This window comes from Salvelinus alpinus, chromosome 25 (genome assembly GCF_045679555.1).
Source record: "Salvelinus alpinus chromosome 25, SLU_Salpinus.1, whole genome shotgun sequence".
Classification (NCBI taxonomy): Eukaryota; Metazoa; Chordata; class Actinopteri; order Salmoniformes; family Salmonidae; genus Salvelinus; species Salvelinus alpinus.
The window spans coordinates 30,735,954-30,759,566 of record NC_092110.1 but is presented as its reverse complement, the minus strand read 5'-3'; the positions used below and the strand labels follow the sequence as shown (position 1 = coordinate 30,759,566).

Below are 23,613 nucleotides of genomic sequence, written 5' to 3'. Positions count from 1 at the left end.
AGCAGTTCGACACATACAACAACACAGAGTTACACATGAAGTAAAACAAACATACAGTCAATAATACAGTAGAAAAATAAGTCTATATACAATGTGAGCAAATGAGGTGAGATAAGGGAGGTAAAGGCAAAAAAAAAGGCCATGGTGGCGAAGTAAATACAATATAGCAAGTAAAACACTGGAATGGTACATTTGCAGTGGAAGAATGTGCAAAGTAGAAATATAAATAATGGGGTGCAAAGGAGCAAAATAAATACAGTAGGGGAAGAGGTAGTTGTTTGGGCTAAATTATAGATGGGCTATGTACAGGTGCAGTAATCTGTGAGCTGCTCTGACAGCTGATGCTTAAAGCTAGTGAGGGAGATAAGTGTTTCCAGTTTCAGAGATTTTTGTAGTTCGTTCCAGAGAACTGGAAGGAGAGGCGGCCAAAAGAGGAATTGGCTTTGGGGGTGACCAGAGAGATATACCTGCTGGAGCGCGTGCTACAGGTGGGTGCTGCTATGGTGACCAGCAAGCTGAGATAAGGGGGGACTTTACCTAGCAGGGTCTTGTAGATGACCTGGAGCCAGTGGGTCTGGTGACGAGTATGAAGCGAGGGCCAGCCAACGAGAGCGTACAGGTCGCAGTGGTGGGTAGTATATGGGGCTTTGGTGACAAAACGGATGGCACTGTGATAGACTGCATCCAATTTATTGAGTAGGGTATTGGAGGCTATTTTGTAAATGACATCGCCGAAGTCGAGGATCGGTAGGATGGTCAGTTTTACAAGGGTATGTTTGGCAGCATGAGTGAAGGATGCTTTGTTGCGAAATAGGAAGACAATTCTAGATTTAACTTTGGATTGGAGATGTTTGATGTGAGTCTGGAAGGAGAGTTTACAGTCTAACCAGACACCTAGGTATTTGTAGTTGTCCACATATTCTAAGTCAGAACCGTCCAGAGTAGTGATGCTGGACGGGCGGGCAGGTGCAGGCAGCGATCGGTTGAAAAGCATGCATTTAGTTTTACTTGTATTTAAGAGCAGTTGGAGGCCACGGAAGGAGAGTTGTATGGCATTGAAGCTCGTCTGGAGGGTTGTTAACACAGTGTCCAAAGAAGGGCCAGAATTATACAGAATGGTGTCATCTGCGTAGAGCTGGATCAGAGACTCACCAGCAGCAAGAGCGACATCATTGATGTATACAGAGAAGAGAGTCGGCCCAAGAATTGAACCCTGTGGCACCCCCATAGAGACTGCCAGAGGCTCTGACAACAGGCCCTCCGATTTGACACACTGAACTCTATCAGAGAAGTAGTTGGTGAACCAGGCGAGGCAATCATTTGAGAAACCAAGGCTATCGAGTCTGCCGATGAGGATGTGGTGATTGACAGAGTCGAAAGCCTTGGCCAGGTCAATGAATACGGCTGCACAGTATTGTTTCTTATCGATGGCGGTTATGATATCGTTTAAGACCTTGAGCGTGGCTGAGGTGCACCCATGACCAGCTCTGAAACCAGGTTGCATAGCGAAGAAGGTGCGGTGGGATTCGAAATGGTCGGTAATCTGTTTGTTGACTTGGCTTTCGAAGACCTTAGAAAGGCAGGGTAGGATAGTTTGGGTCAAGAGTGTCCCCCCTTTGAAGAGGGGGATGACCGCAGCTGCTTTCCAATCTTTGGGAATCTCAGATGACACGAAAGAGAGGTTGAACAGGCTAGTAATAGGGGTTGCAACAATTTCGGCAGATCATTTTAGATAGAAAGGGTCCAGATATATACAGTACCAGTCAAAAGTTTGGACACACCTACTCATTCAAGGGTTTTTCTTTATTTTTACTATTTGGCGCAGCGGTCTAAGGCACTGCATCTCAGTGTTAGAGGCATCACTACAGACACCCTGGTTCGAATCCAGGCTCTATCACAACCGGCCGTGATTGGGAGTCCCATAGGGCGGCGCACAATTGGCCCAGCGCCGTCCGGGTTTGGCCGGTGTAGGCCGTCATTGTAAATAAGAATTTGTTATTAACTGACTTGCCTAGTTAAATAAAGGTTAAATAATTGTTTATTTTTTTAACTATGAAATAACACATATGGAATCATGTAGTAACCAAAAAAGTGTTTAACAAATCAAAATATATTTTCTATTTTAGATTCTTCAAAGTAGCCACCCTTTGCCTAGATGACAGCTTGGCACACTCTTGGCATTCTTTCAACCAGCTTCACCTAGAATGCTTTTCCAACAGTCTTGGAGTTCCCACATATGCTGAGCACTTGTAGGCTGCTTTTCCTTCACTCTGCGGTCCAACTCATCCCAAATCATCTCAATTGGGTTGAGGTCAGGTGATTCTGGAGGCCAAGTCATCTGATACAGCACTCCATCACTCTCCTTCTTGGTCAAATAGCCCTTAGCCTGGAGATGTGTTGGGTCATTGTCCTGTTGATAAACAAATGATAGTCCCACTAAGCGCAAACCAGATGGGATGGCATATCGCTGTAGAATGCTGTGGTAGCCATGCTGGTTAAGTGTACCTTGAATTCTAAATAAATCACCGACAGTGTCACCAGCAAAGCCCCCCACAACATCACACCTCCTCCATGCTTCACGGTGGGAACCACACATGCAGAGATCATCCATTCACCTACTCTTTGTCTCACAAAGACACGGTGGTTGGAACCAAAAATCTCCAATTTGGACTCCTCACACCAAAGGACAGATATCCACCGGTCTAATGTCCATTGCTCGTGTTTCTTGGCCCAAGCAAGTCTCTTCTTATTATTGGTGTCCTTTAGTAGTGGTTTCTTTGCAGCAATTCGACTATGACGACCTGATTCACACAGTCTCCTGTGAACAGTTGACGTTGAGATGTGTCTTATACTTGAACTCTGTGAAGCATTTATTTGGACTGCAATTTCTGAGGCTGGTAACTCTAATGAACTTATCCTCTGCAGCAGAGGGACTCTGGGTCTTCCTTTCCTGTGGTGGTCCTCATGAGAGCCAGTTTCATCATAGCGCTTGATGGTTTTTGAGACTGCACTTTTTCCGTATTGAACAGTCTATTACTTGGGTGACTGGAGTCTATACACAATTGTTAGGGTCTTCTTCTGACACAGTCTGGTATATACAGTGGGGAGAACAAGTATTTGATACACTGCCGATTTTGCAGGTTTTCCTACTTACAAAGCATGTAGAGGTCTGTAATTTTTATCATAGGTACACTTCAACTGTGAGAGACGGAATCTAAAAAATCCAGAAAATCACATTGTATGATTTTTAAGTAATTAATTTGCATTTTATTGCATGACATAAGTATTTGATACATCAGCAAAGCAGAACTTAATATTTGGTGCAGAAACCTTTGTTTGCAATTACAGAGATCATACGTTTCCTGTAGTTCTTGACCAGGTTTGCACACACTGCAGCAGGGATTTTGGCCCACTCCTCCATACAGACCTTCTCCAGATCCTTCAGGTTTCGGAGCTGTCGCTGGGCAATACGGACTTTCAGTGCCCATGCCAAATCTTTCCAGCCTCCTGAGGGGGGAAGAGGTGTTGTTGTGCTCTCTTCACGACTGTGTTGGTGTGTTGGACCATAACAGGTCCTTTGTGATGTGGACACTGAGGAACTTGAAGCTCTCGACCCGCTCCACTACAGCCACATCGATGTGAATGGGGGTGTGCTCGGCCTTCCGTTTCCTGTAGTCCACGATGAGTTCCTTTGTCTTGCTGACATTGAGGGACCGGTTGTTGTCCTGGCACCACACTGCCAGATCTCTGACCTCCCTGTAGGGTGTCTCATCGTCCTGAGGGGCCCCCGTGTTGAGCATCAGCGTGGCGGATGTGTTGTTGCCTACCCTCTCCACCTGGGGGCTGCCCGTCAAGGAATTCCAGGATCCAATTGCAGAGGCAGGTGTTTAATCCCAGGGTCCTTAGTTTAGTGATGAGCTTGGAGGGCACTATGGTGTTAAACGCTGAGCTGTAGTCAATGAACAGCATTCTCACGTAGGTATTCCTTTTGTCCAGGTGGGAAAGGCCAGTGTGGAATGCAATAGAGATTGTGTCATCTGTGGCTGTGTTGGGGCGGTATGCGATTTGGATTGGGCCCATGGTGTCTGGGATGATGGTGTTGTTGTGAGCCATGACCAGCCTTTCAAAGCATTTCATGGCTACAGATGTGAGTGCTACGAGTCGATAGTCATTAGGACAGGTTACCTTGGCGTTCTTCATTCACGCGTTCTTGGGCACAGGGAATATGATGGTCTGCTTGAAACAAAGTTATTACAAACTCGGGTCAGGGAGAGGTTGAAAATGTCGGCGAAGACACTTGCCAGCTGGTCAGCGCATGCTCTGAGTACGTGTCCTTGTAATCCATCTGGCCCTGCGACCTTGTGAATGTTAACATGTTTAAAGGTCTTACTCACATCAGCTACGGAGAGCGTGACCACACAGTCGTCCGGAACAGCTGGTGCATGCATGGTTCAGTGTTACTTGCCTCGAAGCGAGCATAGAATGTATTTAGCGCGTCTGGTAGGCTTGCGTCACTGGACAGCTCGCAGGTGGGTTTCCCTTTGTAATCTGGGATAGTTTGCTAGCCCTGCCACCTCCAATGAGCGTCAGAGCCGGTGTAGTAGGATTCGATCTTGGTCCTGTATTGCCACATTGCCTCTTTGATGGTTCGTCTGAGGGCATAGCGGGATTTCTTATAAGCGTACGGATTAGTGTCCCACTCCTTGAAAACGGCCGCTCTAGCCTTTCGCTCAGTGCAGATGTTGCCTGTAGTCCATGGCTTCTGGTTGGGATATGTACGTACGGTCACTGTGGGGAAGACGTCGTCGATGCACTTATTAATGACACCGGTAATCGATGCGGTAAATTCCACAATGCCATAGGATGAAACCTGGAACATATTCCAGCCTGTGCTAGCGAAACAGTCAAGTAGCTTAGCATCCACTTTATCGGACCACTTCCGTATTGAGCACGTGACTGGTACTTCCTGTTTGAATTTTTGCTTGTAAACAGGAATTAGGAGGATAGAGTTATGGTCAGATCTTTTTCAAGTGGGTGGCGAGGGAGAGCTTTTTATGTGTCTCAGTGTGTTGAGTAAAGGTGATATACAGTTTTTTCTCCTATAGTTGCACAGGTGACATGCTGGTAGAAATTAGGTTAAACAGATGATGATGATGATGAGTATTTATGAATTATGTTACTGATTAGGCCTAAACCTTTTTGATCCAACTGAACATACTGTAGTCTACCACCTCTGTACCAGATACTTTTCATGCAATCTTGCAACCATAACCAGGCGTCAGCTGTAGGCCTACTACATCCCTCTCTAGTCAGCATTTACTCCCTCCAAAAGTTAACATAGGACAAATGAGCTGCCACATGTCATCCAACAAAGCATTTATTCACTATTGGTCCGCCAGCGAGGAAGGGGCAGAGAGGACCCTCCCCCAGCCAGATGTGCGCAAGCATCTATCTCCAGTCGCACCTCTGGCTTCAGATGAGCACTGAGCCTCCTGCAGGCACACGGACAGCCAGAGGAATACCACAGCTGTGCCTCTGCGTCGGACTCTACAGCGCTGCAGACGCGCGTCCCCACTGTCTACGCTGAGCCTGTGCAGCAGCGGCTGCATTCACTCTGCTACCGTCCTGCTTGTTGTGTTTCGTCGCTCCCAGAAAGAGAAACCCGTCTGTACCCCACTCATACAGGCGGACCTGTTCACATTTTCACTGTGGATTTTAAATCGTTACAGGAGACCGTGGATTGGAACTATTTATTGCGCGTATTGGATACATTTTAGAGGAGTTACTGTTAGGTTATTGTTTTTCATGGTTGGAGACAGTATGCTATATTGATATCCAATCTGCGTGATATTGGTTCATGATTGAGAAGCACGCGGAGGGGCGTGGAATTCATTGACATCGATTTGGTCTCCTTGTGTAAAACAACCGAGATTTTCTCCCCACTCCTCCCTTCCCTCACCTTCAGCATGACTTCTCTGTCTGGGACCAAAGAGAGGTCTGTGACCAGCAGGAGCAGAAAATACGGGGTTAGTAGCCTAGTCTATTTTTCTACTTTATGTGGATTGGATGATTATATCAGTAACACTAGCAACAACAGTGAAAAGTGTAGCAGAGCTCTCATTTATTGCATCAGAGCAGTAAGGGTATGCCGTAATGTTTGCTACAGGTTTGAATGCGGTTGGCAATTAATTATGCTACTGCGGCGAAGCGGGTAGGCTAACTAGGGAACGCAACAGTAAACAGATAGATAGATCATACTCACCTTTTTAGTTTTTGTAGGCTAATGCTTTTAGAAATTTTAGTTCAAACTGTTTCTTTCCTACGCGGGTTTTTGCATCTCTGCCATTTAGCCAATAAAGTCTTATACCATGGACCGAGTTGTGCTTCTAGTGAGTTATAGTTTGTCTCCTCAATTTAAATCAAATCAAATCAAATTTGACCTTAAAGGTAGGATTGTCTTTATGGTGCTCCCACAGATTACCGACACCTCTCCGACAACATCAGCCTCCTTCTCCCCGGAGACATGGTACAGAAAGGCCTACGAGGAGTCCCGGACCGGCAGCAGACCTGCTCCAGAGGGAGTCGGCTCCATGCCTAGCTCCACAGGCACCCCCTCCCCAGGATCTGGCACCTCTTCCCCGGGCTCTTTCTCTGGTTCCCCCGGGACCATATCCCCAGGGATCGGGACCTGTTCTCCCGGGTCTCTGGGTGGATCGCCAGGTTTCGGTACAGGTTCGCCGGGCTCTGGCAGCGGGAGCTCCCCTGGTTCTGAGAGAGAGAGGGGGATATGGTGTGAGAACTGCAATGCCCGGCTGGCAGAGCTGAAGAGGCAGGCGCTGAAGCTGCTGATTCCCGGCCCCTACTCCAGCAAGGTAAGCCGAGTTAGATGCACTGCTGCCCGGCTATAGCAGCCTCTGAATCTGGTGACGGGCGACCCATAGGCAAAGACCATAAGACATCATGGTGTAAGACAGGGTTTCCAAAACTTGGGCCTTGCCCGAGGGGCCGAGTTTGGGAAACCTGGTGTACTATTATTTTCTGTGTCCATGTGAAGGAGGCATGAAACGAGAAGTGAGTTGGATAATGTTATAGTCCTAGATCTAACTGTAGGCATACTTTTCTGTTTGATTGAGGCTGTGTTGTGCCTGGGCTGAAGAGCCAGAGAGGCTGCCCATGGGGAAAAGCTCAGCTCAGAGGCAAACAGCCTTGTCCCTGTTGCTCGTTCAATAGCTGGCATTATGCACAAAAAAACCCAATTATGATGATGTACATACAATTCAATCAGCTTTTTCTAAAGTTTAAATCCATCAGTACCATTTGCTTCATTACACATCGTTTTGGATAGGGATTAATAAAGACCTAGTGGATTATTGCCATTATAGTTTTCTTCTGTTTCCATTGATGGGTTATTTTCTGTTGATAGAACCCTTTGGCCGCCCACTTTTCTTCTTCTGAATCCAGATAAATGAACGCCAGGGCTTTTAATGTACTGTATGAGGTGCATACATAATATTTTTACTGTGCAGGGGGGTATGTGTGTGTGTGTGTCTGCGCGCGTGCGTAAAGAAGGTTCTCTCGCTGTAAAGCGCAATGGGCCTTTACACTTGATTGTGTGTTTTATTTTTTTGTGGTTTCAAGCGGTTTTGCCAAGTTCTGTGCGTTGCCAAGAGTCTAGGCCCTAAAGACTGATGAATGCAGCCCCTTGGGGAGGGAGTTATTGGGGAACAAATTACAGCATTCTGCCCGGCACAGCACACATACTGTAAACCTATAGTGAACAGAGGATATGGTCATGACCCTGACTGCTGTGAAAAGCCCGCAGGGGGAGGGGAAGTAGTGGTGGGATGATCCCAATTAAAACCAGAAAAATTAGATCAGGTTCAACTCCCATGGTGCGTAATTGTCCCATTCATAAATGGGTCTATTCTAAGTGGATGCAGAGCACTCATAAACTCAACTTTTCTCTGGACCATCTCCCCATTCCAGTCTAGCCTAACCTTCACGGTCTGAACATAAAAGTTATAATGTTTTTACCCTGATATTTGAGAACGAGCATGGTTGTTGAATTATTATTATTTTATTAACGAGGCAAGTCAGTTAAGAACAAATTCTTATTTTACATTGATGTCTTTTTATTTTATGTATTTATTTCACCTTTATTTAACCAGGTAGACAAGTTGAGAACAAGTTCTCATTTACAATTGCGACCTGGCCAAGATAAAGCAAAGCAGTTCGACACATAAAACAACACAGAGTTACATATGGAGTAAAACAAACATACAGTCAATAATACAGTAGAAAAATAAGTCTATATACAATGTGAGCAAATGAGGTGAGATAAGGGAGGTAAAGGCAAAAAAAAAGGCCATGGTGGCGAAGTAAATACAATATAGCAAGTAAAACACTGGAATGGTAGATCTGCAGTGGAAGAATGTGCAAAGTAGAGATAGAAATAATGGGGTGCAAAGGAGCAAAATAAATAAATACAGTAGGGGGAGAGGTAGTTGTTTGGGCTAAATTATAGATGGGCTATGTACAGATGCAGTAATCTGTGAGCTGCTCTGACAGCTGGTGCTTAAAGCTAGTGAGGGAGATAAGTGTTTCCAGTTTCAGAGATTTTTGTAGTTCATTCCAGTCATTGGCAGCAGAGATCTGGAAGGAGAGGAAGAATTGGTTTTGGGGGTGACCAGAGAGATATACTTGCTGGAGCGCGTGCTACAGGTGGGTGCTGCTATGGTGACCAGCGAGCTGAGATAAGGGGGGACTTTACCTAGCAGGGTCTTGTAGATGACCTGGAGCCAGTGGGTCTGGCGACGAGTATGAAGCGAAGGCCAGCCAACGAGAGCGTACAGGTCGCAGTGGTGGGTAGTATATGGGGCTTTGGTGACAAAATGGATGGCACTGTGATAGACTGCATCCAATTTATTGAGTAGGGTATTGGAGGCTATTTTGTAAATGACATCGCCGAAGTCGAGGATCGGTAGGATGGTCAGTTTTACAAGGGTATGTTTGGCAGCATGAGTGAAGGATGCTTTGTTGCGAAATAGGAAGACAATTCTAGTTATAACTTTGGATTGGAGATGTTTGATGTGAGTCTGGAAGGAGAGTTTACAGTCTAACCAGACACCTAGGTATTTGTAGTTGTCCACATTTTCTAAGTCAGAACCATCCAGAGTAGTGATGTTGGACGGGCGGGCAGGTGCAGGCAGCGATCGGTTGAAGAGCATGCATTTAGTTTTACTTGTATTTAAGAGCAATTGGAGGCCACGGAAGGAGAGTTGTAATGGCGTCAATGAATACGGCTGCACAGTATTGTTTCTTATCGATGGCGGTTAGGATATCGTTTAGGACCGGGGAACAGTGGGTTAACTGCCTTGTTCAGGGGCAGAACCACAGATGTTTACCTTGTCAGCTCGGGGATTCGCTCCAGCCAAATTTCGGTTACTGGCCCAACGCTCTAACCACTAGGATACCTGCTGCCTCATAGTCTGCCATTCCAGGGTGGTTGTATCTACAGTTATCTCTACCTGTCTGATGGCAAGAGATTCAGGCTGGTTGTATCTACAGAAGGCACTACCTGTCTGATGGCAAGAGATCCAGGCTGGTTGTATTTACAGAAGGCCCTACTTGTCTAATGTCAAGAGATCCAGGCTGGTTGTATTTACAGAAGGCCCTACCTGTCTGATGGCAATAGAGGAGGTCACTCTGAGAGGTGCTTGTTTACCGTAGTCACTGCGGTCAGTGCACAGATGATGAGTTAGTGGTAGGCCAATAGAGCAGTCCCCAGCGTGGACACAAGTGGTGCTGTGTAGCACCAGACAGCTGGAGCCTATGGAGATCAGGAGCTCACCGATCAGGAAAGACAACCAAGGGTTAACAGATTTCTATTACAATCATAGTGGAACTGGGAGAAACCATCATGTTTGGGACAATTTCATCACCTATACAAAACCCCACTATCCAACATCTGAATCTGAACTAGGACAATTCATTGTTGTATTGAGTTATTTAGTAGAAATGGTACAGGATGTTGGTATGGTCCCCTGGAAGCTGCATGGTCTTAAAGAGGGTGGGAGAATATCAGTGTTTAGTCCTGTGTGCGTGTTTGTGTATGGGTCCAGATAAAGTTGCCCTCTTTCTCAGCCTCCATTACATAGTGGTAATTGGCAAGCGTGTCAGTATATAGTATTATAGTAGATTATAGGGTGAACGTTTGGCACTCTCTCAGTGAATTACACTTAGCAGGTAAAGGCTTTCACATAGAATAAGAATAGAACTGACATTACAAACTTTTCCATTCAGAGCAATGTTGGAGGGCAGTCAGGAAGTAGGGGTGCTGAGGGTGCTGCCCCTGAAAAATCAGATTTTCTTTTTTTTGTAAATATTTTTTTTTTCAATTTAAAGTTTTATTAAGTTTTCAAACAACCAACCAAACACATTCCACATTCACAGATGTGACAGACTTAAAAAAAAATAAAAAATAAATAATAATAATAATAAAAATTTAAAAAAAAAATGTTATATATATATATATACATATATACATACCTACATATACATACATACACACATACACACAAATAATAATTATAACAAAATTTAAAATGTAGAACTTGCAGCAGCACTATCAAGGTTCTTATTTGCTATTTCCAGCCTTAGCTGAGATGACGAGCCAATGATTAGTTTTTAGATTTTACAGCACCTTACACAACACGCATCTGCTCACCTCCCCGATCCCCCCATTCTGTAAATATTTTTTAAAACTTTTTTTTATTATCAATATGACTGCTCTTCCAATGATAATTATGATGGTGATGATAAGCATCAACCGTTTTAAATGGCCCACCCGATATGCAAAGCCACGTGATGTAGTTTGGGGATGGGGGTGCTGCCAGCGCTGGCGCTGCAGATGGATCTATCGGTCCGCTAATACAGGACTATTAAAGGCACTAGGCAGTCATATTGATGATTTGTGTAAAGGGACGTTGGGAGACTTTATTTGCTTGTTGAGCTCTCTGGCTCGGAAACGTTCTGTTCTTATCAGGAACAAGATGCATAACTAGAATGGTTTGATGTGATTCATTCTCATCATTGGGACAAAGTGTTCTGTTATTATTGATTGGGCCTTGCGATAGACTACCATCCTCTCCAGGGGGTGTACTTGTACATACATCTGCCTCACGCAACAGAAACAGAAGATAGGCTGCTGCCCTATGAACTGTTCTTGCTCAGAGAAGGCTATTAGGGATGGGGAGAGAGAGAGGTTGACCTGAGGGTTGTTGTTTGGGCAAATCTGTGTTGTTCTGACAAGAACAGGGCTGGTAGATGCTAAGTCTCTCGGAGAGGACAGGGACATGGGTTCAGTCCCAAATTGCACCCTATTCCCTATATAGTGCACTACTTCTCAACAGAGCCCTATGGAACCGGGCAAAAGTAGTGCACTATAAAGGGAAAAGGGTACCATTTGGGATGCATGCATGAAACGTCCATCACCTCTGCAATCTTCTGCTTCCTGTTCCCTCCTCTGACAGAACCAGCAGACATTAGTGTTCTTATGCTAATCATGACCTTCACAGAGCCACTGTGGGGAGACCTGGTTCTCAGTCTCTGCTGTTGGCTTCCAGGAAGCGTGCTGAGCGTACAAACACAAACACACAGGGGGGGCACAGAAATGACACTGCACAGTTGAAGAGTGCAGCAGCGGGGTCGATGTTAGAAAATGTCACTTGCCGAAATCTGTCACTGCCGTGTGTGTCCGCAAGGCTCTGGGTTGGAGGGCGATGGATGGAGAGAAAAGAAAGAGAAGAAAAAAGGAAAGAAAGGGATTAAGTGTAGCCTAATTGCATGACTACAGGTACAGCAGAGCAGAGAGGGGTCTCCGTTTCTGACGGATTTCATGGACTGATGGTAGAAGCTTTTTCCTCCCCCATTCTCCCCTTCCATTCATAATGGAGGGATCTGAACTCAGTGTGTCTTTTCCTTTCTTTTTGAAGTGGATGTGTTAGTTTGCTGTGCTGTGCTTCAGGTTTCAGACGTTGTGTTAGCTTACACCTTTTATGACCGACCAGCCAGCTGCAGGAGAGAGGAGGGGGACGGCTATCAAAGAAAAACGGGGATAGAGATTGTATGGGAGGAAGGAGAGAAATGTAAGACTAGAGGGCGGTAAGAAGGGAAGGAATGGACCGTAGAGGTTATGTCAGTTAGGAAAACAGGAGGGAAGGAGGGGGGATGGAGGGAGACAATAAGGGAGGAGAGGGGTCAGAGAATAGAAGGAGATGTCAGTGACACTGCATGGGAGGATTTTTATAGACACACTTGTAGCTGGAGGCTCAGCGAAAAATCTGGTAACACAGTTGAAGTTATTTAAGACCTAGTTCCTGTGTGTACGTGTGTAAACCTCAACCACCCACGGCCAAATTGTAACTAGTGAGCGGTCTGTTCTTGGTTAGTCAGCTTCAGCTCAATAAAGTGGGTCAGAGAGTGTGGGTGTGCGCATGTGTGAGTATGAGCCGTATGGGAAATGTACAAGTAGGTGTGTCCCTGGCTCAGATCCCAGTTTAGGGAGGTTTACTTCTGTTACTGACTCCCGTGTAACACACAGTGCCACTGCCTGACCAGCCAGGTTGGTCAAGATCTACTGGGAAATTCCATGTCTTTCCAGGTAAGTGGCCACTAGGGGCAATGGTGAGCACACTACCAACAAGTAGGCTTGTGTTTTGCTAGGGCGTTGGGGATGGCTGCGTGTTCAATCCTAGTTCTAGGCACTCGTTATATATTTTTTAACCCTATCACAAACCTTAACCATTAACTTAACCATTTAGAATTAATGCCTAAACTTAAAGGAACATTCCACAGCTTGTCTCCACGACTCCAAGTTGTTAGTGGCCCTAGTTATCCAAATTCCCCCGTAAGTGTTTAATTTTTTTTTGAGCGAGTAAGCTATAAAATAGCCTTTTATCAAACCAGGAAGGAATTTGTTAGAATTATGAGATTACAACAGCTTCCATGATGCTTTGCGTCTGGAAGGCAGGTATGGGGAGAAGCGTCTAAGCTAGATGGGTGCTAGCTCTGAACCACCAGGCGGAACTTGAAAATCAATCTAGTACCGATACACAACGGCAATGTACTCAACAGCACTATATTAAATAATGCCATTATAACAACATTAGCTAGCAGGGGCAAAACACTTTGTCTGTTGTCATCTGTCTGCATGGCCCCGCTGGTTTATTCTGTCTTCTCCAGCCTTCTATGCCCAGCCATTACTGTCTGGGCAGTTTCCACATAGTCAATAATCATGAGAGCCTCCCCCAGCTTTGTTGCTGCTAGTGTTTTTGTTTGTTTACTCATGGATTTTTGTCAATATAAGGGACTACTTTCACTCGGGATGGGCTACTGAATATTACATTGCCAACTGGTTTGTGCCCTCAAAATTCTGTCTTCATGCACAGAAATATTTGCGAAAGGACTCCGTCCATAATTATGAGTCAGTTTACTAGCTGGGACTATGGAGCTGTACACTGGAGGAGAAGGGGGAGGCGCAGCAGGGTTGCGCTTTAGGAGACTGGGCCTCCGTGCTTCGCTTCCTGGCTTGTTCCTCTCCAACATGCGTTCACTCACCCAAAAAACGGACAAACTAATCAATCAGCCTATACTCTGCTGCGCTTTATGTTTACTGTTCTGATATTGTATTCTCCCACTGGGCAAAAACTGGTTGAATCGACGTTTTCCATTTTGGATTCTGCAGTGAGACTGTGAGAGCTTGTAATAAAAATAAAAAAATCCTCTTGGATCACTGAGATTTTTTATTTCATAGTTATTATGTTTTTTGATCAGGTATGATGGATTTTTACCACAATTTCCACCAAATGTTAATTACCGCAACAGTCAAAAAAAGTCATAAACAAATCAATTTGTAATACTTTTTAACATTTCTGCCCTAATGAAAAGGGTTGTGGTAAACATTACACTGAAAAAATTATATATTTAAAATTAAATTATAGAATGTAATATTTTTCCCATTTTTAGCTGTTTCCGTAATGAGAAGGACAAGTGGGGTAAAGGGGGTGTTTTCAGAATAAGAACCTCATTCTGAAGGTTATAAGCAAATACATTCACTTAACTTTTACTACTACTTCTCTTGATGATGGGTGAATACAACTTCATAACAAAAATTATTGAGTGTTACGGTAATGAGACACATGTCCACAGACACTGTGTTTGTACGTAATACATATTATAGTTTAATGTAAACTTAAACTAGTATACATCTTTTATGATTTATGGACAAACTACTACAGCAACATATTTGTATTTTATTAAATGACCCGAGAATTTCAATCGGATGCATTTCGGTAATGAGAATTTGGGGTGAAAATGAACAAAATTCAAGCTAAAATGTATTTAAAATAAGACACTTCGCAAAAACTAGACATCTTAGTCCTCAGAATGATACTGTAGTTGATTTTTGCCGATGCATCATGGTTTTGCAACTCAAATTGCTAAAACTGATTTCATGAGAATCGCCCACACATACAGCATCGCTCTCGTAACCGTGTCGCCTTCCGTTGCAGCGACATATAACATGTGAGATGCATACATATCTCAGTCAGCGTTAATGTGCTCTTCACGCCAGTGTGTGTGTGTGTGTGTGTGTGTGTGTGCCAGGGTTAATGTCCTATTCATGACTCTCAGGTGGGAAAGGCATTACCATATAAAGAGGTCCCTTCGTCAATACAGTGAGAAGAGATGGATGAAAAAGTCAGAGAGAGAGGAATGGAGGGATGCTGAATTGAAGAGCTTCTCATACAGGCTTCTCAAAGGCTCTTTCTGTCTCTCCTTTCTCCTCTTTCACTATCACTTGCTCAACCCCCTGAGTCATTACATGTTAAATTCACCTTTGGCAGTGTCACGCCTTGACCTTAGAGAGCTTTTTTATTCTCTATTTTGGTTAGGTCAGGGTGTGACTAGGGTGGGTACTCTAGTTTGTATATTTCTATGTTGGCCTGGTATGGTTCCCAATCAGAGGCAGTTGTCTTTCGTTGTCTCTGATTGGGGATCATATTTAGGCAGCCTTTTCCATCTGTTGTGTGTGGGATCTTGTCTATGTCTAGTTGCCTGCGAGCACTACATTTGCGTCACGTTTCGTTTTGCGCTTTATTGTTTTCTGTGTGTTTCACTTCCAAATAAAGAGGATGGAACCATACCACGCTGCATTTTGGTCCGATTCATATTACAACGATCGTGACAGGCAGAGACTATAGTTGTGAGTCTTTCTGGGTAAGTCTCTAAGAGTTTTGCACACCTGGATTGTACAATATTTGCACATTATCCTTGAAAAAATTCTTCAAGCTCTGGTTATTGATTATTGCTAGGCAGCCATTTTTAAGTCTTGCCATAGATTATCAAGCAGATTTAAGTCAAAACTGTAACTAGGCCACTCAGGAACGTTCAATGTCATCTTGGTAAGAAACTCTAGTTCATATTTGGCCTTGTTTTAAGTTATTGTCTTGCTGAAAGGTGAATTTGTCTCGTTTCTGTTGGAAAGCAGACTGAACCAGGCTTTCCTCTAGGATTTTGCCTGTGCTTAGCTCTATTCCGTTTATTTTTTATCTTAACCTTCCTAGTCCTTGCTGATGACAAGCATACCCATAACATGATGCAGCCACCACCATGCTTGAAAATATGAAGAGTGATACGCAGTGATGTGTTGTGTTGGATTTGCCCTAAACATTATGTCCTGAATTTGTATTCAGAACATAAAATGTATTTCTTTGCCAAATGTTTTGCAGTTTTTACTTTAGTGCCTTATTTTGTAATATTTGTATTCTGTACAGGCTTCCTTCTTTTCACTCAAAAGGTTAGTATTGTGGAGGAACTACAATGTTGTTGCTCCATCCTATCACAGCCATTAAACCCTGACTGTTTTGAAGTCGCCATTGGCCTCATGGTGAAATCCATGAGCGGTTTCTTTCCTCTCCGGCAATTGAGTTAGGAAGGATGCCTGTATCTTTGTAGTGACTGAACTGATCTAAAGTGTAATTAACTTCACCATGCTCAAAGGGATATTAAATGTCTGCTTTTTTTTATTTTCCCCCATGTACCAATAGGTGCCCTTCTTTATGAGCGATTGGACAACCTCCCTGGTCTATGTGGTTGAATCTGTGTTTGAAATTCACTGTCCGACTGAGGAACCTTACAGATACTTGTATGTGTGGGGTACAGAGATGACCATGTTAAACACTGTTATTGCACACAGAGTGAGTCCATGCAACTTATTATGTGACTTGTTAAGCACATTTTTACTCCTGAACTTATTTAGGCTTCCATAACAAAGGGGTTGAATACTTATTGACACAAGACATTTCAGCTTTTTATTAATTTGTAAACATTTCTAAAAACATAAATCGACTTTGACATTATGGGGTATTGTGTGTAGGCCAGTGACAGAAAAAATCTCTTCAGGCTGTAATATTCCAGACTCTGACATTGCTCTTTCTGATATTTCTTAATTTAATATTTTTTTTAACCTTTTGGATTATGTGTGCATTCTTATTGTGTTACTAAATATTAGTGCACCCTTGGAGCTAGAAACGTAAGCATTTCGCTGCACCTGCGATTAAAATCTACAAATCTGTGTACATGACCAATAAACTTTGATTTGATTTTGTAACTTTTGGATCATAATCACCAAGATCAGTGGGGACCTGATCCTAGATCAGCACTCCTACTCTGAGACGCGGCCCTTGATTGTACCGCCGCTACCTGCCGTGTCGTTTGGAACACTGGACCGTTGCTACCATGGCAACAAAGAGCGGCCAGACCCAATTCCGTTCTCACATAAATAGACAGACAAATATATAAATATTTTTGGAAATAAATAAATACAAGTGGAGAAAATAGATTTTCTTCCTCCCTCCCAGCTACTGGGTTTTGCTGCACACACACACACACACACTCTCACACACACACACATATGCGTGCACGCTGGGGTGTGTGATTGTGTCCCAGCAGGGGAGTGTAAGCTGTGAGTTTTCTGCTCCTGCTTTATTGGTTTAGACCAGCATGGTTCTCACTGTGCACAGAGCTATAGACACAATGACAACAAGCTTTAGAAGGGGTGTCCTCTCCTCCCCGATCTCCCTCACTGACTATTCCTCCCTCCCTCTGCCCCCCTCCCTCCATCACTATGTCCCCACTCCCTCCCTTGCTCCCTCCTCCCTCCCTTGCTCCTCTCTACAGGAGCTGTATGTACAGTACCTGTCACGGCCGTTGTAAGGAGGAGACCAATGCGCAGCGTGGTATGCGTACATTCTTCTTTATTACAAGAATGAACACTGAACAAAACGAACCGTGAAGCTATACAAATGAGTGCTGAACAGGCAACTACACATAGACAAGAACCCACAAATACCCAAGGGAAAATGGCAACCTAAATATGGTCCCCAATCAGAGACAACGATAAACAGCTGCCTCTGATTGGGAACCATATCAGGCCACCATAGACATATATATACCTAGACCTACAAAACTCCTAGATATACAAAAACCCTAGACAAGACAAAACTAGCATACCCACCCTAGTCACACCGTGACCTAACCAAAAAGAATAAAGAAAACATAGATAACTAAGGTCAGGGCGTGACAGTACCAGTCAAAAGTTTGGACACACCTACCAGGGTTTTTCTTTATTTGGACTATTTTCTACATTGTAGAATAATAGTGAAGACATAAAAGTATGAAATAACGCATATGGAATGATGTAGTAACCAAAAAAGTGTTTAACAAATCAAAATGTATTTTATATTTGAGATTCTTCAAAGTAGCCACCCTGTGCCTTGATGACAGCTTTGCACACTCTTGGCATTCTCTCAACCAGCTTCATGAAGAATTATTTTCCAACGGTCTTGAAGGAGTTCCCACATATGTTGAGCCCTTGGCTGCTTTTCCCAATCTGCAGTTCAACTCACCCCAAACCACCTCAATTGTGTTGAGGTCGGGTGATTGTGGAGGCCAAGTCATCTGATGCAGCACTCCATCACTGTCCTTGGTCAAATATCCCTTTCACAGCCTGGAGGTGTTTTGGGTCATTGTCCTGACAGTCAAACTAAGCTCAAACCATATGTGTTATTTCTTTGTTTTGATATATTCACTATTATTCTACAATGTATACAATAGTAAAAATAAAGAAAAACCCTTGAATGAGTAGGTGTGTCCAAACTTTTGACTGGTACTGTGTGTGTGTGTGTGTGTGCGCACACACATTTGTCTGCCCAGCGTGTGTGTACATGTATATTCTCTGCAGTCTCAGTGGACGCGTAACGGCCGGTGCGGTCACTGTGGACGCGTAACTGCCGGTCTCTGTGGACACGTAACGGGCCGGTGCGGTCAGAGCGAGTCTAGTTTTAGCCTGGCTAACTATTAGCTTCACTGGCTCACTCTGCTGCTATGATTACATGTTACGGCTTCCCTTTCCAAATTGTGTGTGTGTAAATACATATCACTTTGGGGTGCTAGACGGAGCCATGAAAACCCTTCTAATCAGAGTGTTATGTCAGGCTTCCAGCTCTAGTGTTGTTGTTCAGGCAGACACTAGACGTGTGGGCGACTAAGAGCATCTTCTCACTGAATACACTTTGCGTAAAAATATCGTCGGCTACACATATTACTCAAAATGTCAATATGTCAAATGTGTACTTGCTATGTCTCGACCACTACCACCGGAGGTAGCGCATGACCCTCACCTGAAAGTTTCCACCCTTGAAGCAGGGCAGTGTAAACCAAATTGTCTCATTGAGCCAACATTCATACTGTATAAATGGTAATAGCAGAGCAATGTTTTTGAAACATCTGAAATGTATCGATATTTTCCTAATATTTGAGACTTTTTTCTATTGAGTTTTTACCTGAAATTGCATTAACAGCCTGTCACAGTTTGAAATTGTCGCAAGTAGCTGCCGTTTGCACTGAGCCCATGTAAAACTATGGAAGCCAATCTCCACCACCAAAAACATGTTAAAGGTAGATCAAACAAATAGAATATCTTTTTTAATTTGTAACATTGTGTGGTGATTTCAGAGTTGGCACAACAGGTCCCAGAGTCGTGGTGGAGAATTGTTTTCCTGGGGCACAGAGTTTTTCCTGATCTGGTAGTAGGCTAACCTAACCAACTCCAGACCCTAGTTGAAATGTATGACACAGTAATACAGTGCATTCGGAAAGAATTCAGACCCCTTCACTTTTTCCACATTTTGTTATATTACAGCCTTATTCTAAAATGTATTAAATAAAAAAACAGATTTCACATTTACATAAGTATTCAGACCCTTTACTCAGTACTTTGTTGAAGCACCTTTGGTAGCGATTACAGCCTCGAGTCTTCTTGGGTATAAGCTTGGCACACCTGTATTTGCGGATTTTCTCCCATTCTTCTTTGCAGATCTTCTGAAGCTCTGTCAGGTTGTATGGGTAGCGTTGCTGCACAGCTATTTTCAGGTCTTTCCATAGACGTTCGATCGGGTTCAAGTCCGGGCTCTGGCTGGGCCACTCAAGGACATTCAGAAATTTGTCCTGAAGCCACTCCTGCATTGTCTTGCTTGTGTGCTATGAGTTGTTGTCCTGTTGGAAGGTGAACCTTCACTCCAGTCTGAGGTCCTGAGCTCTCTGAGGCAGGTTTTCATCAAGGATCGCTCTGTACTTTGCTCCGTTCATCTTTCCCACGATCCTGACTAGACTCCCAGTATCTTCCGCTGAAAAACATCCCTACAGCATGATGCTGCCACTACCATGCCGCATCATAGGGATGGTATTGGCCAGGTGATGAGCAGTGCCTGGTTTCCTCCAGACGTGAAGCTTGGCATTCAGTTCAATCTTGGGTTCATCAGACCAGAGAATCTTGTTTCTCATGGTCTGAGAGTCCTTTAGGTGCCTTTTGGCAAACTCCAAGTGGGCTGTCATGTGCCTTTTACTGTGGAGTGGCTTCCGTCTGGCCACTCTACCATAAATGACTGATTGGTGGAGTGCTGCAGAGATGGTTGTCCTTCTGGAAGGTTCTCCCATCCCCACAGAGGAACTCTGGAGCTCTGTCAGAGTGACCATCAGGTTCTTGGTCACCTCCCTGACCAAGGCCCTTCTCCCCCAATTGATCTGTTTGGCTGGGCGGCCAGCTCTAGGAAGAGTCTTGGTGGTTCCAAACTTCTTCCATTTAAGACTGATGGAGGCCACTGTGTTCTTGTGGACCTTCAATTCTGCAGAAATTCTTTGGTACCATTACCCAGATCTGTGCCTCGACATAATCCTGTCTCAGAGCTCCATGGACAATTCCTTCGACCTCATGGCTTGGTTTTTGCTCTGACATGCACTGCCAACTGTGGGACCTTATATAGACAGGTGTGTGCCTTTCCAAATCATGCCCAATCAATTGAATTTACCACAGGTAGACTCCAATCAAGTTGTAGAAACATCTTAAGGATGATCAATGGAAACAGGATGCACCTGAGATCAATTTTGACTCTTATTGCGAAGGGTCTGAATACTTGTGTAAATAAGGTATTTCTGTTTTTTTTTATTTTAATACATTTTCAAACATTTCTAAAAACCTGTTTTCGCTTTGTTATTATGGGGTATTGTGTGTAGATTGATGAGGATTTTATTTGTTATTTAATACATTTTAGAATAAGGCTGTAACGTAACAAAATGTGGAAAAAGTCAAGGGGTCTGAATACTTTCCGAATGCACTGTAAATCAGCTGTAAAAAAAACGGTTTTATATGGGCTATGATGGGATCAGATCATTTTTCTAATTTGGTCATAATGGTGGAAAACGCATACAAACACCTGCGATTGGACAAAAACTAACAGGGCTGAGCTCCATAATGTAGGCCTTTGCATCTGTAATTTAAAAACATACTCATACAGTATGTCATCACTTTTGTGTTGATTGATTCATTCCAGTTAATCATTTTGGATTAAAAAGGCCTATGTAATCACGCCACCCAAAGTGTGAATAGAAATCAAATTTGATCACATTCACATTTTCTCAGAACACAATTAATTGGCCTATTTGAGGCTATAAAAACATGACGTTACGTTTCCCCTGGCTCAGATGGGATCAGAGTGCATGGTGGGTATGTGCTTTCATATAAAACAGCCTGTTGCGGTGAATTCACTTATACCCACATTGCAAAATGTAATGATTTGCATGATATTGATAAAAAATTAAGTCTGGTTTGTTGTAAGGTTGTCCTACTGTGCTTTTATATTGGTGTGAGTTAATCGTACATTTTTCATTGGCTAACGTTACTTGATAAAGACATGCTGTTAGCAACTCTGTGCTTTTGTCTTGAAGCTAAAATGTAACAAGTGTAGCCTACAGACGAGAAAATAAACCCTTTAATTGTCTGCACATACAGTACATGCTTATGAATTGTTGCACTATTCAATAGTGTAATATGTTTTCGATAAAGTGTCTGTCATTGTTGAATAGTTTTTGCTTACTGGCTAGTGGCTGCTGTGATATTTACAGCAATTTGAGCTGCGGACCAAGAATGCTGTGTTTCCGGCGACAACGTCGGGTAAAACAAGGATTCAATGTGAATTGAATAGTAGAACTCTCTTTTACCAACCCACTCCTCAGACTATCCTTCATATCTTGTAGTGGGAATAGGGCCTAAGTGGTTATTTACAGTAGTGCTAAAGGCTCTTCTAACATTAGACATCTCCCCCAGCTCTCACTGACGTTGTTTGATGGTTATTTCTGAGTCTGAGGTGTTGGAGGTGTCGGATACTGGAGAAGTGTGTGTGTGTGTGTGAGTGAGAGAGAACATTGAGTTTCTTAAACAGTTATCAATTATGTAGGTCTGACTTGAGAAGGTTGAAGCTGAATCTATAGAGAACCTGATCATCTATGTTTCCTAGACTAGAGGCCAGCTCAATACTATAGACAATTGGACAATTTAATAGACATTGCAGTCAATAAAACCTAATAAAAACATCTGTCTCATCCAGGACCGGAGTCTACACAGACCGGTGCGCTATAGCCCTTCAGAGCTACAGTAGGTCTTTATGAAAATAAGCCATTTGCCACATGGGCCTGCCATCATTCACTTTGAACTGGACTGTGTGTTTACAGGCAGTAGGGCCTGCCATCATTCACTTTGAACTGGACTGTGTGTTTACAGGCAGTAGGGCCTGACATCATTCACTTTGAACTGGACTGTGTGTTTACAGGCAGTAGGGCCTGACATCATTCACTTTGAACTGGACTGTGTGTTTACAAGCAGTAGGGCCTGTCATCATTCACTTTGAACTGGACTGTGTGTTTACAGGCAGTAGGGCCTGACATCATTCACTTTGAACTGGACTGTGTGTTTACAGGCAGTAGGCCCTGCCATCATTCACTTTGAACTGGACTGTGTGTTTACAGGCAGTAGGGCCTGCCATCATTCACTTTGAACTGGACTGTGTGTTTACAGGCAGTAGGGCCTGTCATCATTCACTTTGAACTGGACTGTGTGTTTATAGTCAGTAGGGCCTGACATCATTCACTTTGAACTGGACTGTGTGTTTCCAGGCAGTAGGGCCTGCCATCATTCACTATGAACTGGACTGTGTGTTTACAGTCAGGAGCAATAACGCAACTTTAGATCATTAGAACGCATTCGCCAAAAGCCACAAAATACACCTGAATGGATTTATGCAAATATGTAAATACCATGGTAGTCCTCTTTTTATATTTGGGAACTTTTACATTCCTATTAATCAAACAGCCATGAAAAGGTAGGCTCTCTTTCCCTCAGTTATGCAAATCAACAACAATCAACAGCAAGATGAGGAACACTAGAACCCTCTCAAACTTTTTCAGCTCGATGGCCATCAATATTTCACTGATGAATAGTAGCCTACTCGTCCTTCTGCAGCTCGCCTGACAATGCATGCTTGTCCCAACCCACATTTTGATTGACAACTAAGTGTGCGTTTGTAAATTACCTCCAGTGTGTCAGAGTTCCATCTGGATCGTTCATAAATTCAGAGCGTTGTCAGATTGTCTGTTCATAAATTCAGTGTTTCGCTCTCTGAGCGTACACTGTATTATTGACACCAGAGTATGTGAGCGGCGCGAGGAGTGGAGCGTGCCCAATTTGACTGGAGCGCAGAGCGAGTTTCCCAAAGGCTGGAGCATCAGCTTTCTCGCCTGCTCCAATTTCGCTCCAGTAGTGCTCACTTCACTTCGTGAGCTCAGGGCATGCTTGGCCCAGCATGCATTTGTAGGCTACTTGTGTGCTGCTATAGCCCCTTGCTTTAGCTAATCTCATTGAGATCGCTAAATATTTTCATAAAGAAACTGATGATTCACACAGTGCAAAATCAAGGTGACTTATAAAGATAAAGGAGAGCAAGAGCTAGAGAGGGAGTGCGGTAATGTAGTGTCCACAATTTAAAGAATCATTGTGGAATCTAAAAAGACACATATACCGAAAGCATGATGGTGTACTACGTGCACATGCTAACAGAGAGGAACGAGGTGGGCAGCTAACTGTGTCATTGTAGCAAAGTATTTATAAACAAAAAATCTGATCTCTTAAAACTTTAGTTCATTTTCATTATATTATCTATACAA

General features: G+C 43.6%; 1 protein-coding gene across 1 annotated transcript in view; it reads left to right on the top strand.

Annotated features, from left to right (window-relative positions):
• The first annotated feature begins 5,455 nt into the window (after positions 1-5,455).
• LOC139553800 (kinesin-like protein KIF26B) overlaps positions 5,456-23,613 on the top strand; it is a 253,595-nt gene continuing 235,437 nt past the window's right edge. The window contains exons 1-2 of the mRNA XM_071366475.1: positions 5,456-6,026; positions 6,477-6,872. Coding sequence (XP_071222576.1) covers positions 5,967-6,026; positions 6,477-6,872 — 456 coding nt within the window. The 5' untranslated portion in view covers positions 5,456-5,966. The remainder of the gene's footprint in view (positions 6,027-6,476; positions 6,873-23,613) is intronic.